At 43.4% G+C, this 14602-nt stretch overlaps 2 protein-coding genes and 4 non-coding genes across 9 annotated transcripts; 1 reads left to right on the top strand and 5 right to left on the bottom strand.

The window, feature by feature from the left end:
- Positions 1-2352: 2352 nt before the first annotated feature.
- On the bottom strand, positions 2353-6175 carry LOC115119587 (small ribosomal subunit protein eS7). The gene is made up of 7 exons (XM_065026227.1): positions 6107-6175; positions 5240-5325; positions 5066-5137; positions 4471-4614; positions 3943-4007; positions 2890-3040; positions 2353-2465 (listed from the first exon to the last, which is right to left on the bottom strand). Exons 2-7 carry the CDS (start codon positions 5312-5314, stop codon positions 2388-2390), a joined length of 585 nt encoding a protein of 194 aa, XP_064882299.1. The 5' UTR covers positions 5315-5325; positions 6107-6175; the 3' UTR covers positions 2353-2387.
- Positions 2629-2853, bottom strand: LOC115119589 (small nucleolar RNA SNORA73 family). Its single transcript, XR_003862006.1, has one exon. It is a non-coding gene; the product is annotated as a small nucleolar RNA SNORA73 family (small nucleolar RNA).
- On the bottom strand, positions 3562-3786 carry LOC135574827 (small nucleolar RNA SNORA73 family). Its single transcript, XR_010465657.1, has one exon. It is a non-coding gene; the product is annotated as a small nucleolar RNA SNORA73 family (small nucleolar RNA).
- On the bottom strand, positions 4093-4317 carry LOC135574826 (small nucleolar RNA SNORA73 family). Its single transcript, XR_010465656.1, has one exon. It is a non-coding gene; the product is annotated as a small nucleolar RNA SNORA73 family (small nucleolar RNA).
- On the bottom strand, positions 4710-4934 carry LOC115119590 (small nucleolar RNA SNORA73 family). Its single transcript, XR_003862007.2, has one exon. It is a non-coding gene; the product is annotated as a small nucleolar RNA SNORA73 family (small nucleolar RNA).
- LOC115119588 (ribonuclease H1-like) lies at positions 6164-13198 on the top strand. Of its 4 annotated transcripts, none has more exons than XM_065026225.1 (9): positions 6164-6254; positions 6585-6686; positions 6780-6904; positions 7083-7283; positions 7613-7712; positions 7798-7856; positions 7991-8071; positions 8237-8361; positions 12874-13198. In XM_065026225.1, the coding sequence occupies exons 2-9, from the start codon at positions 6622-6624 to the stop codon at positions 12958-12960; spliced, it is 843 nt and encodes a 280-aa protein (XP_064882297.1). In that variant the 5' UTR covers positions 6164-6254; positions 6585-6621; the 3' UTR covers positions 12961-13198. The 4 variants fall into 4 exon arrangements, with proteins under 4 accessions (XP_064882297.1, XP_064882296.1, XP_064882295.1 ...); XM_065026224.1 differs by having other exon boundaries at positions 6171-6277; XM_065026223.1 differs by having other exon boundaries at positions 6191-6686.
- Positions 13199-14602: the final 1404 nt, after the last annotated feature.

Below are 14602 nucleotides of genomic sequence, written 5' to 3'. Positions count from 1 at the left end.
TATGTGTGCACTTCAAGTGTTAAAGACAGATCACCAAATGAGATAGACTTTTACATTTTTCAAAAGCAACAGTGGTAAAGTCGCTGTAGCCCAGACAAACCCCAGCATTGACCAGCGCCACCAGATCCAACTGGATCTGACTGGTTATCTACTCTAAAGGGTGCCTGAGGAAGGCACGACGCTTCATCAAGGACCCGACATACCGCAGCCATGAGCTGTTTTCTCCCTTATCGGAGCATTAGGTCCAACAGGCTCAGAGAGTTTCACACTTGAACTGGACTGACCACCTGTCCTTATTCTCCACACCATAGCACACATACTAAGTATACAAAACATTAAGAACACCTATTTCCATGACATAGACTGACTAGGTGAAAGCTGTGATCCCTTATTGATGGCACTTGTTAAATCTACTTCAATCAGTGTAGATGAAGTGGGAAAGACAGGTTAAAGAAGGATTTTTAAGCCTTGAAACAATTGAGACATGACTTTGTGTGTGTCAGAGGGTGAATGGGCTTAGACAAAAAAATGTATTTCAAGAACTGCAATGCTACTGGGTTTTTCACACCCAAACAGTCCACCTCCAAAAGGACATCCAGCCAACTTGACACAACTGTGGGAAGCATTGGAGTCAACATGGGCCAGCATCCCTGTGGAACGTTTTTGACACATTGTAGAGTCCATGCCCTGATGAATTGAGGCGACTCAATATTAGGAAGATGTTCCTGTTTGGTATACTCACTTACATTCATACTACACACACACAATCACAACTGCTGCTGTCACTCATATTATACTGCCCACCCCACTTACATGTAAATATTGTGGGGGGGGAATTGTGCCTTTCTGTACTATATCGATGCTAAAATGTTTATTCTATTCTAGTTGTCCGTATACTAATCTTTTTTTGTTGTTGCATTGTCCAGAAGGAACCTGTAGCGTTTCGTTGTACGATGTATACCATGCGTATCCCATACATACAACTAAATTTGAAACCACATACCAGTCTTTCTGCCCAAGGCCATAGACCTTTGTGTTTATTTTTGCACATTCAGGCCATTAGTCAACATTTTCAGAAAAAGTGCCGGTTGTAGGCAACAGAATAATTTTCGACCTTAGTCCTTCAGTCTATCAATCCCCCATCTGCAAAACATGAACCAAACAGCAGGTGTAGCATTCAGTGGGCTTTAACCGACGAAAGCAATAGTGTAACTACATGTTGAGTGTCTTGACATGGAGTTACCTGAGTACATGTTGAGTATCTGACATGGTGTTACCTGAGTACATGTTGAGTCGTAGGTGGGTGACTGCCTAGATGGGTGATGGGAAAGTAGTTATGACAGGAGTCCCGAGGCTTCAGCTCAACTATCCCATACAATAGCAATCAATCAATAAAATCTATAACTATCATCAGGAATCACATGACATGAAGGAGTGGGGCGCCGCCCGTCCAACTTGTTTCAGCTGTCATAGGAACAAGCTCATCACTCGGAGCGCAACTGTCAAACGGCTGATCATTGAGATTCTCCAGTGCCAAGTGGCAGAGGGCGAGTAATTCCGGTAAAGGACGTGACCACATCCAGGCTGTATCCTGCAGTCAGTGATTTACCCATTGATTCTAATTTTTTGCAAAATGTTTATTACAACAGTCTTACCCCCATCATATCTCAAAACCTAAGGTTACTCCATTGATTATATTTTTAGAATTCCTCAAGGAAACAACGTATAGCCTCAATACCTGCAATGTTAATTTATGGACTGCTGGTCCATGCAGACCCATAGCTCTCAACGGCCTCGCACTGCACAACATAAGCATAAACTTGACTGTTGTGCGCAATAGCCTATATTGGGCACATATCCCAGTGAAGATTGTACCAAATGGTGGATTTATACATAGGCAAATACATTACCTGTCAATTCCACTCAACATCTAATAATTGGATCAGGACATTTTCCAGTGTGCAAAAAACCCCATTGAATACTACCATTAGAGGCCCAAAAGCAACCTGAAAAGCCCCCCTAGCATCACAAATTGTATGATGTGGCAATACGACTGATCAGTCATCAAGGCTGCTCCAAGTCTTCAGTTACTCAAGTTAATGGTCCTTCTGACTGACATACTTTTCTGAAAGGATATTAGTCTCTAGACCAGGGCTCACTCCAACCCTCATCTAGCGCACCCGATTCGAATAATTAGTTGAGAAACTGAATCAGGTTAGTTACAACAGGGATAGGAGAACACCTAAAAGAGGCTAGCTCTTCGGGAACAGGGTTGGATCCCTGGGCTAGACCATCATGTATGGGATTGGCATGACTGACCACCCTATCCCCAGAGAACACAGAGCAATGACATTGAGAGTAAACTCATTTATTTTGTCATCTGCACTCTACAGTTGGAATTCGGGGAATTCAAAAACAACGTCTTTGCCTGTGAGCTTCTTGTAGACACCGGAGAAGGTCTCAACCTGAAAATAAAGGCAACCACTGGTTAACCACTGCATAGACTGCAACATTTACAGGTTATGATGACCAATATATCAATTGCATATGACAACACAAAAGGCATGCATTTGGCACATTTGCCAAAGACATTTGCAGCACAAAGTATTTGAGACATCAGTCAAGAGAAGTTGTACACCGCATGGTTTAGCCCCCCAGTCATGGCCCAAAGGGCTCTGGGAAGATGTAGGAATATACAGAACGCCGTCCTCACCGGCCCGAAGGCCGGGGACAAAGCTTGCTCTCCAACGTCGTGGAACGGGACTGTACGTCACAGCACTGTGAAGTACTACGCTCCCATACGCCACAAGGACAGAGCCATGCGAGAGCAACCTCACCGGATGTCCACGTTGGGGTTAAGGTGGGTGAACAAACTGCGACACGACTCACTTTGTGTTCCACATTGTTCTGCTGAGCCTTGTCAAGGTGGACCTTGATGAGCCGACTGCTGTCCAGCTTCACACGGATCCTCTTGCCAACAATCTCACTGGGGAAGACCAGGTCTTCAAGGATGGCATCGTGCACGGCAGTCAGAGTACGGCTGGAGAAACAAATCACAACGTGCATTAGACATTTGAGGCAATTACAGAAATGTTCTAAACCGAGCGAAAACTATTTTTCCTACAATCAGTCTCATTCAAAATCAGAGGAAGATTCTTTATGCATGTATTGAAAGGGCAACAATCAAAGCTATACAGGTATTTTGAAATCATTACTGGAGACAAGCAGAGTCTGCTTTAGATTATAATTGTTTATATTTTACCAGGCAAGTTTACTGAGAACATTCTTATTTACAGCAACGACCTAGGGAGTAGTTACAGGGGAGAGGAGGATGAATGAGACAATTGGAAGCTGGGGACGATTAGGTGACCATGATGGTACGAGGGCCAGATTGGGAATTTAGCCAGGACACTGGGTTTAAAACACCTACTCATAGGGTAATGCAAGGTAATAGGAAGGAAAGGTGCTGTTGCATGATATGGTTTGTCCCCGTTTAATCTTGTAGCTATATAATAACCTATTATAAAATCCCATTAAAAGCATACGACATGGTATTAGTAAAATTGTACACCGCATGGTTTAGCCCCCCAGTCATGGCCCAAAGGGCTCTGGGAAGATGTAGGAATATACAGAACGCCGTCCTCACCGGCCCGAAGGCCGGGGACAAAGCTTGCTCTCCAACGTCGTGGAACGGGACTGTACGTCACAGCACTGTGAAGTACTACGCTCCCATACGCCACAAGGACAGAGCCATGCGAGAGCAACCTCACCGGATGTCCACGTTGGGTCCAAATATGGTGTGCAAGTATGGCAGCATCAAATACGGCACAACAATTTCAACTTCTAAACCTAGCACCCATTTGCTCTAACTTTAAAGCTACAATACATGTTATTCCATACAGCATGTAGTCGTGGACATGCAGGTGTGACAACAGAACTCACCTCCTGGGACGCTTCTGCTTATTCTTGATACGGCTTTTCCTGGTTGGTTTGGGCAGGATTCTCCTCTGCAAGTAAAAAAACACAAAAAAAAAAACAAGGCTTACTTACCAATTTACACATGGAGACTTAAAGCCCAACAAGCATTCTAAATAATGTACACCGCATGGTTTAGCCCCCCAGTCATGGCCCAAAGGGCTCTGGGAAGATGTAGGAATATACAGAACACCGTCCTCACCAGCCCGAAGGCCGGGGACAAAGCTTGCTCTCCAACGTCGTGGAACGGGACTGTACGTCACAGCACTGTAAAGTACTACGCTCCCATACGCCACAAGGACAGAGCCATGCGAGAGCAACCTCACCGGATGTCCACGTTGATATTATGCTACATTCACAGCATAGAAACATGTATATTTGAGCACTAAAGAAGTCTGTTAATAGACTTCTCCAAAATAACCAAGCTAACCGACAGTGGGGTCACTGCAACAGCAACCCGTGGAAGACAGGACAGCGAGACAACATCACCCTAACCTGTGCAACGAAGACGACGTGTTTTCCGCTGAACTTCTTTTCCAGCTCCCTCACGAGTCGCACCTGAATCTTCTGGAAAGATTTCAGCTGGGGCACGGGGACAAAGATGATGATGGCTTTCCTGCTACCACCAACTTCAATTTCCTGGGGGAGAGAATAGCATTTCAGTTAGAGCACAAATTGAGGCAAATACAAACACTTCAATCGATGCTTTGAGTGCTTCAGCTGTCTGAATGAAATTGTATGCACTGCATGGTTTAGCCCCCCAGTCATGGCCCAAAGGCCTCTGGGAAGATGTAGGAATATACAGAACGCCGTCCTCACCAGCCCGAAGGCCGGGGACAAAGCTTGCTCTCCAACGTCGTGGAACGGGACTGTACGTCACAGCACTGTGAAGTACTACGCTCCCATACGCCACAAGGACAGAGCCATGCGAGAGCAACCTCACCGGATGTCCACGTTGGGGTTAAACTCAAACACAGCATACTAAGAGTCAGACAAACTCCTACCACGTTCATCTTCAGTTATCCAAAAATGGTCTGAGCAAACAGTCAGAATGAAGGCAAGTACAAGACATGCAGTACAGGATCCTTGCCTTTGCAGCAGTGATGTTCAGCTCCCTCAGCTGAGCCTTCATGTCTGAGTTCATCTCCAGCTCCAGGAGAGCCTAGAAAGAAGGCTGACGTGTTAAATATGGCTTACAGCATTAGCCAAGCGACTAAGGAAGTTTTATACAGTGCCATATATTGACAGATTTGACGTAGCTTACCTGGGATATTCCAGACTCGAACTCATCTGGCTTTTCGCCATTGGGCTTCACGATTTTGGCGCTGGTACTGAACATGGCCTATGTCTCTGGAATTAATGAAAGACAAGACTACCATTTGAGCATACTCCGGAGTCCTGTATGTCTTTGGACATCATGCACGGTTTCAGGTAATGTAGTATACACACTGAAACTAACCAACGTTAGCCGAGTGGTCCATATGCCGACTCCATCACACCATACAGACATGCAGTTACTAGCTAGCGCTATCGGCTAAGGTTGATCAAACGAACAGTCGACAACGGCTGATTTCATGTACACATTCAAAATACAAATGACGTTAGCTAGCTAGCAGCCATGCCATAATAAACAACCGAACAAGTAACTATTGCATCAAACAATGTACAGGAGATAGGGTCGCATGTTCCAAGTTAACTACTTAACATTAGTTAGCTAACGTTAGCCAGTTGGCCGTCTTTAACCAGGTTCATTATCAAATGGCTAACGTTAGCTAGCAACGGCCTGACAGTACTCAACCATACCTCAGGCTAAACAACTGTCAGGACACTTGACAAAAGGAAAATATTAAAAACGGTTAAAAAAGCCACTAGTCGACGAACTACAGGTAATTCTTACAAGAACACATGGGCCTCAACGCGCCAGCTATGCCTCCTTTCCGTTTTCATGTTAGGTCTATCCTGAAACACTTCATACAATGAATTACACAACGGCCATCCAAAACCTTAAATATAATAATCTAACGCATCAACAGTCTTACATCAACTCTGATACAAGAACGAGGAAATTCTGTGCACATTTACAACAGTTTGACAAGAAATTCCGACCAGTGAGAGCATTATCTTGACCTACCTCAATCAACGACGGCCGGGGAAGAGGCCGGAATCTCGCGAGAGGAGTATACAAGTACGTCGTGGAAGGAATCATGGGAACACGGAAGTATGATTTTTAACACCAACAGATCAGTGCAGCAGATATCGTGAACGTTGAAGTAATTCATGTAAATACCGAGTCCAAAAATAAGTATGTCAGCGTAGATCATGTTCAAATGTATAGCTAACTTGTAGAGTTGTGTGTTGACATTACGGTCGTTAGGTAGTAGCTAGCAAAATGTGTTTGCTTAGGGTTAGTGGTCTAGCAAGCTAGCCACTGTTTACATAACTATATTTGTTTCCAATGATGGCTAGCTAATAGTTGTCCTTGCATTTTAACACATAGCTATTTAGTTTGTTCAACTTGTTCACATTTCTGAAATCAAGACAATGACCGGTGCTTCCACTTTTAAGTAATTTCTGGTGTAAGTGATGTTCAGGTTACCCGTTCTTTATAGTATAATACACAGAGCAGTCTGCATTGGCACAGAGGAGATGGTGAAAGGCAAATTCTTCTACGCTGTGAGGAAAGGATTAAACCCTGGAGTTTACCAAACTTGGTGAGCTGTGTAGTAGTTACCTAGCTAGGGAGCTAGTTGCCACACATTTTGTCATTTCTATTCACATTGGATATCATGTGTTTACTTTTTCAGGGATGAATGTAAGAAACAAATTGACAAGTTCCCACATGCCAGCTACAAGAAGTTTGCTGCTGAAAAGGATGCCTGGGCTTTTGTCAGAGGCGAAGCAAGGTCGATAACACCAGACGTGTCAGAGGGTAGATTGATGGCTATGTTCTTTCTCTATGGGTCACTGTACTTGTGAAATGACAATACAATGGGTACTGTTGTTACTGGCATTAGGAATGGGCAGCCTATCTTGTCATTAGACAAGTAGTGCACCATTCAGGCACAGCAGAATCAGACTTCTACTCAGACCAAGGTATTATCTTTCAGGAACCAGCTATGAGGCAACACTCCCACAAAGGGCCCCGGAGGCCCTTGAGTATATTCCCATTGGTCAGAAGAGACACTATAATCACGCGGAGGAGGAGGAGAAGGAGGTGGTGTCCCCTGCCAAACGAGCTAAACCTTCCCAGGAGGCATCTCAAGACAGCTGTGCATCTTCAAAGAGCTCTGATGGATTCACCTACATGGGTAAATATACCTGTTACTCCTTTAAATTGTATTTCTTGTTTTTGTAAATGTAAAACAATTTTTGTGAACAATTATTTTTAGTATATTCCATATAAGGCAACATAAAATCAGTAAATACAGCAGTACACATCAAAAAGTAATAATAAATTAAGCAAAGAATCAAGAAGGAATACACAATGTTTGACTGTCATATATACACATACCTATACACATAAACATGCACAAATAAACCCCAAACTTACAAATATAGCTTATAGTAGCAGAAAATATCCTATAATGATGATTGAAAACTAATTAAACATGATTAAGAAAACAGTCTGTTTTTCCAGGTGATGCAGTGGTGGTGTACACAGATGGCTGCTGTTCAGGCAATGGGAAGGCCGGAGCCCGAGCTGGGATCGGGGTGTACTGGGGACGTGACCATCCTCTGTGAGTAGGCCTGGGTCTGTGGTTATAACTCATAGACTGTTTGACACTACAGTGGGTTGGTTTTCATGTGGACTCTTTACTGTAGGAATGTAGCAGAACCGCTGGATGGAAGACAGACCAACCAGAGGGCAGAATTACAGGCAAGTACTGTGTTTGTCTTATTTGTTTTAATTCTGAACTCTCTTAACCAGATTGCTGTTATTTGAATGGAATTGCCACAGCAACCTTTGGATTGTAACCACACATTCCCACATTTTGCTTCTGAATGGCACAGGCAGCCTGTAAAGCCTTGGAGCAGGCCAAAGAGATGGACATCAAGAAGTTGGTGCTCTATACAGACAGCAAGTTCACCATTAATGGTATGTGTGTGCTGCTTATAGCACTTTACTAACACTCAATCAGCAAGGGACTGACTGATTGTGACATGGCTTTGTGTGATGCTGCAGGCATGATGCAGCATCTAACGTTAGTAGCTAGGCCTGCTAATGCGACTATCTGAATGACTGTTGTGTTGTTTCCTCCAGGCGTCACAAGCTGGGTGAAGAACTGGAAGCTGAACAACTGGAGGCTCAAATCTGGTGGCCCTATCATCAACAGAGAGGACTTTGAAAAACTTGACAAGTTAAATGAAGAGCTGAAGGTTGTATGGGTAAATATCAATGATGCCGGTTGCTCTACATATCTGTTAATATTTTCACTTCAAGTGTAGTGGGTTTCAAAGAATGGAACATAGTTTCCCAAACTATTGATGATGATTGGGTCGTGTGTCCTGTGTGGCTCAGTTGATAGAGGCTATGGGTTCAATCCCCACGGGGGACCAGTGTGAAAATGTATGGGCTTACTAATGTAAGCTGCTCTCGATATGACTAAAATAAAGAAATATGTGAGGTCTCCTGATATGAAAATGGTTTTAGAACATCTATTCATACAAGGTTTTTTTTACAAGATAATTTTTTGAATGTCTTTCCTTAATGCATTTATGCTAGTCAGTTGTGTTGTGACATGGTAGGGGGGGTATACAGAAGACAGCCCTATTTGTTAAAAGAACAAGTCCATATTATGGCAAGAACAGCTCAAATAAGCAAAGAGAAATGACAGTCCATCGTTACTTTAAGACATGAAGGCCAGTCAATCCGGAAAATGTCAAGAACTTTTAAAGTTTCTTCAAGTGCAGTCGCAAAAACCATCAAGCGTTATGATGAAACTGGCTCTCTTGAGGACCACCAATGGAAAGGAGGAGCCAGACTTATCTCTGCTGCAGAGGATAAGTTCATTAGAGTTACCAGCCTCAGAAATTGCAGTCCAAATAAATGCTTCAAGAGTTCAAGTCACTTGACACATCTCAATATCAACTGTTCATTAGGCATTCGTGGTCGAATTCCTGCAAAGAAACCACTACTAAAGGACACCAATAATAAGAAGAGACTTGCTTGGGCCAAGAAACACGATCAATGTACATTAGACCGGTGGAAATTTGTCCTTTAGTCTGATGAGTACAAATTTGAGATTTTTGGTTCCAACCGCCGTGTCTTTGTGAGACACAGAGAAGGTGAACGGATGATCTGCATCTGTGATTCCCACCGTGAAGTATGGAGGAGGAGGTGTGGGGGAGCTTTGCTGTTGACACAGACTGATTTATTTATAATTCAAGGCACACTTAACCAGCATGGCTAACACAGCATTCTGCAGCAATATGCCATCCCATCTGGTTTGCGATTAGTGGTAATGTAATTTGTTTTTCAAGTTGGACCACGGAGTGAAGGAAAGCAGCCAACAAGTGCTCAGCATATGTGGGAACTCCTTCAAGCATTCCAGGTGACTACCTCATGAAGCTGCTTGAGAGAATACCAGGAGTGTGCAAAGCTGTCATCAAGGCAACTTGATGTGGCTACTTTGAAGAATATAAAATACATTTTGATTTGTTTAACATTTTTGGTTACTACATGATTCCATGTGTTATTTCATAGTTTTGATGTCTTCACTATTATTCTACAATGTAGAAAATAGTAAAAAATAAAGAAAACCCTTGAATGAGTAGGTGTGTCCAAACTTTTGACTGGTACTGTGTGTGAGATATATATTAAACATACACACAAACAGTGCCTTTAGGAAAGTATTCAGACCCTTTGATTTTTTTCCACATTGTTAGGTTACAGACTTAAAATGATTAAATAGTTGTTTACCCTCAATCTACACACAATACCCCATCATGACAAAGCAAAAACAGGTTTTTATAAATGATTGCTAAAATTACTTCAAACATTTACATAACTATGCAGACCCTTTACTCAGTACTTTGCTGAAGCACCTTTGGCAGCGATTACAGCCTCGACTCTTCTTTGGTATGACGCGACAAGCTTGGCACACCTGTACATTTAACATTTACATTTAAGTCATTTAGCAGACGCTCTTATCCAGAGCGACTTACAAATTGGTGCATTCACCTTATGACATCCAGTGGAACAGTAGTGCATCTAAATCTTTTAAGGGGGGGGGTGAGAGGGATTACTTTATCCTATCCTAGGTATTCCTTAAAGAGGTGGGGTTTCAGGTGTCTCCGGAAGGTGGTGATTGACTCTGTATTTGGGAAGTTTCTCCCATTCTTTTCTGCAGATTGTCTCAAGCTCTGTCAGATTGGATGGTGAGTGTTGCTGCACAGCTATTTTCAGGTCTCTCCAGAGATGTTGGATTCAGTTCAAGTCCGGGCTCTGGCTGGGCCACTCAAGGACATTCAGAGACTTAACCCGAAGCAGCTCTTTAATTGTCTTGGCTGTGTGCTTGTCCTGTTGGAAGGTGAACCTTTGCCCCTGAGCGCTCTGGAGCAGGTTTTCATCAGGGATCTCTACTTTGCTCCATTAATCCTTTCCTCGATCCTGACTAGTCTCCCAGTCCCTGCCGCTGAAAATAATCCCCACAGCATGATGCTGCCACCACTATGCTTCACCGTAGGGATGGTGCCAGTTTTCCTCCAGACGTGACGTTTGGCATTCAGGCCAAAGAGTTCAATCTTGGTTTCAAGGCCCTTTTCCCCCGGTTGCTCAGTTTGACCGGGCGGCCAGCTCTTGGAAGAGTCTTGGTGGTTCCAAACTTCTTCCATTTAAGAATGATGGAGGCCACTGTGTTGTTGGGGACCGTCAATGCTGCAGAAATGTTTTGCTACCCTTCCCCAGATCTGTGCCTCGACACAATCCGGTCTCGGAGCTCTACATACAATTCCTTTAACCTCATGGCTTGATTTTTGTTCTGTATTGCACTGTCATCTGTGGGACCTAATAAACACAGGTGTGTGCCTTTTTAAAAATCATGTCCAATCAATTGAATTTACCACAGGTGGACTCAAAGTTGTAGAAACATCTCAATGATGATCAATGGAAACAGGATGCACCTGAGCTCAATTTCAAGTGTCATAGCAAAGTGTCTGAATACTTAAATACATTTTTTTATACATTTGCAAACATTTCTAAAATACTGTTTTTGCTTTCTCATTATGGGTATATTGTGTGTAGATTGCTGAGGGAAAACATAAATGTAATACATTTTAGAATAAGGCTGTAATGTAACAAAATGTAGAAAAAGTCAAGGGGTCTGAACACTTTCCGAAGGCACGGTGTGTGTGTGTATATATATATATATATATGATTTTGAGTACGGGATGTGTGTGTGATATATATATATATATATATATATATACAGCAAAAAAAGAAATGTCCCTTTTTCAGGACCCTGTCTTTCAAAGATAATTTGTAAAAATCCAAATAACTTCACAGATCTTCATTGTAAAGGGTTTAAACTCTGTTTCCCATGCTTGTTCAATTAAACATAAACAATTAATGAACATGCACCTGTGGAAAGGTCGTTAAGACACTAGGCAATTAAGGTCAAAGTTATGAAAACTTAGGACACTAAAGAGGCCTTTCTACTGACTGAAAAAACGCCATAAGATAGATGCCCAGGGACCCTGCTCATCTGCGTGAGCGTGCCTTAGGCATGCTGCAAGGAGGCATGAGGACTGCAGATGTGGCCAGGGCAATAAATTGCGATGTCCGTACTGTGAGACGCCTAAGACAACGCTACAGGGAGACAGGACGGACAGCTGATTGTCCTCGCAGTGGCAGACATTGTGTAACAACACCTGCACAGGATCGGTACATCCGGACATCACACTTGCGGGAATGGCAACAACAACTGCCCGAGTTACACCAGGAACGCACAATCCCTCCATCAGTGCTGAGACTGTCCGCAATAGGCTGAGAGAGGCTGGACTGAGGGCTTGTAGGCCTGTTGTAAGGCAGGTCCTCACCAGACATCACCAGCAACAACGTCGTCTATGGGCACAAACCCACCTTTGCTGGACCAGACAGAACTGGCAAAAAGTGCTGTTCACTGACGAGTCAAGGTTTTGTCTCACCAGGGGTGATGTTCGGATTCGCATTTATCGTCGAGGAATGAGCGTTACACCAAGGCCTGTACTCTGGAGCGGGATTGATTTGGAGGGTGTGTCACAGCATCATTGGACTGAGCTTGTTGTCATTGCAGGCAATCTCAACGCTGTGCATTACAGGGAAGACATCCTCCTCCCTCATGCGGTACCCTTCCTGCAAGCTCATCTTGACATGACCCTCCAGCATGACAATGCCACCACGTGCAGAACAAGCAGTCTGATTTCCTGCAAGACAGGAATGTCAGTGATCTGCCATGGCCAGCGAAGAGCCAGGATCTCAATCCCATTGAGAACGTCTGGGACCTGTTGGATTGGAGGGTGAGGGCTAGGGCCATTCCCTCAAAATGACCGGGAACTTGCAGGTGCCTTGGTGGAAGAGTGGGGTAACATCTCACAGCAGGAACTGCCAAATCTGGTGCAGTCCATGAGGAGGAGATGCACTGCACACCAGTATCTGGTGGCCACACCAGATACTGACTGTTACTTTTGATCCACCGGGACATGCAAGTACACCCATACTTTGACTGCTTTGCAATGACTGTCATTGGCTGTTGATTACATCACTTTTTCACATAGTTGGGGTCACAATAATTTTCTGATATCAAAATGGGGTCGTCGACCAAAAAAGTATTGGAACTTTCATGGATGGATGCACAACTGAAACTATTAACAGTCTCCTTCTGCCTTTGACTCTCTCTTCTCTCTCTCTTCTTTCTCCAGTTGCACATCCCAGGCCACGCTGGATACCTAGGAAACGAGGAGGCTGACAGGCTGTCCAGAGAGGGGGCAGCAAAACGCTCACATTAGCCCTACAAGATAACAGCCCAATATGTAATATTTACTTATCTTGTTTCTCTGTTAAATTCTATCAAATTGGGAGTTCAAGAATTAGTAATTCAAGATCGTTTTGTGTGTGTGGGGGGGCATTTTAATTTTCCATGATAATTTTTTGTCTTTTCTGTTGGGCTGCCAAGTTCTTTTCCAAAGAACAATGTTCTGTTTCTAAGTTGGTTTGTTTTTATTAAATAAAGCATCCTGTCTGAAATATTGTTGGTTGTTTAATTTAAGGAATTCCTTCAGCTTTTACCTGTAGCATCATATGAGCATGCATTAATACTGTAAAGTAATTCCATTGTGGTAGTAAAGTCGGCCTATTCACTAACCACGTTTCCATCCACAGTTTGTATGCCAGTAAAGTAGGGCTGACGCAAATTAGTCAACTGGTCGATTCTTTGGTCGACCGAGATTGTTTTAGTCGAGCAGTAACACATATATTTGCCCCCACCTCAGTGAACTTATCTATTGCGGAGGCCTAGACTAAAATCAAATGTATGCTTGATCTGAAAATGTGGTCGGAGGCTCCATATGGAGGTTGTGACGCAATTGATTGACGGTATGCGGGGCGGTACATCTTGTATAAACACAAACTCACTTCCTTGACAACAGCTCTGCACTGATCCGCAAAGCGCAAGAACTATGAATGCCGAGTTCTGCTCAGGCCATATCACCGTAAATGATGCACGGCCAATGCAGACGTCGGATTGACCATGCACCCAGATGTACAATGCGCTCCCCCGCCAATTTGTGAATTGTTTGCGTTTGATTGTTACTGTATATCAATTCCCCATTACATTTCACCATATCACCCTTAATTCTTACAATTTCTAATCAACAATGTTTGTTGCTTTAGTTACAGTAATTATTTGAATACATTCAATATTCGTATTCCTGTCTTCACGTTCTCATTGTCTAAGTGAACACATTGTTTGCATAGTGCACAACCTATGCTACATTGTGAGAAACAACATTTGGTTTATTTCATCCCATTTACCAGTTTTGTCAATTTAGTAGTAGTTTTGTTTGAAGGGCGCTCCTGTCGATGTTGAGTAAGGACGCGCACGCATAGAAGTAGGCCTCTATAGGATACCTGGCAAATGTTTCCAGCTCTCTCGAAAGGGAGAGCGCGACCGAAAATGTCGTGTTCTGATCCAGTGGAATTACTTCTTATCTAGCTGATTACTTCTTATCAGTGCTTGACTTGGACTGAAATAGGTTGCGGTGTTGTGCAGAAAATCTCCCCCCTGCCAGAACCCCCCAATCAATAAACATTTCAGAACAACTATGGCTGAATTATTATCCTTACACTTTCAAAAATACTAGTCGAATAATACATGGGAGGGATGACGACTTTTGGCAAAGAGATGTATTTATAGACTAATTATAATCAGTAGCGGATTTAGGTACAGGCGACATGGGCAGCCGCCCACAGCAGCATCTTGCCGGGGGCGGCACCGGGCGCTGGGGAGGGCGCTGAAGAGAGGGTTCGCCCAGGGCGCCATACAAGCTAGAACCGCCACTTACAGCTGAAACAAATAGCCTACAGCATATAGTTGAATATTTTACAATTGTTAGTTTGGGTGTGATGCGATGTTATGTTAATTAAACACAC

This window comes from Oncorhynchus nerka, linkage group LG13 (assembly GCF_034236695.1).
Source record: "Oncorhynchus nerka isolate Pitt River linkage group LG13, Oner_Uvic_2.0, whole genome shotgun sequence".
NCBI classification, from domain to species: Eukaryota; Metazoa; Chordata; class Actinopteri; order Salmoniformes; family Salmonidae; genus Oncorhynchus; species Oncorhynchus nerka.
The sequence above is the reverse complement of the archived record's forward strand: the minus strand, read 5'-3'. Positions and strand labels throughout refer to the sequence as shown.

Excerpts from the sequence above, each read along its gene's own strand:
- LOC115119588 (XM_065026223.1), top strand. The coding sequence starts at position 6,559 with ATGTTCAGGTTACCCGTTCTTTATAGTATAATACACAGAGCAGTCTGC. Across the intron at positions 6,687-6,779 it reads CCTGGAGTTTACCAAACTTG|GGATGAATGTAAGAAACAAA; the intron begins GTGAGCTGTGTA and ends TTACTTTTTCAG. Across the intron at positions 6,905-7,082 it reads AACACCAGACGTGTCAGAGG|GAACCAGCTATGAGGCAACA; the intron begins GTAGATTGATGG and ends ATTATCTTTCAG.
- LOC115119587 (XM_065026227.1), bottom strand. The coding sequence starts at position 5,314 with ATGTTCAGTACCAGCGCCAAAATCGTGAAGCCCAATGGCGAAAAGCCA. Across the intron at positions 5,138-5,239 it reads TCGAGTCTGGAATATCCCAG|GCTCTCCTGGAGCTGGAGAT; the intron begins GTAAGCTACGTC and ends CCTTCTTTCTAG. Across the intron at positions 4,615-5,065 it reads TGAACATCACTGCTGCAAAG|GAAATTGAAGTTGGTGGTAG; the intron begins GCAAGGATCCTG and ends TCTCTCCCCCAG.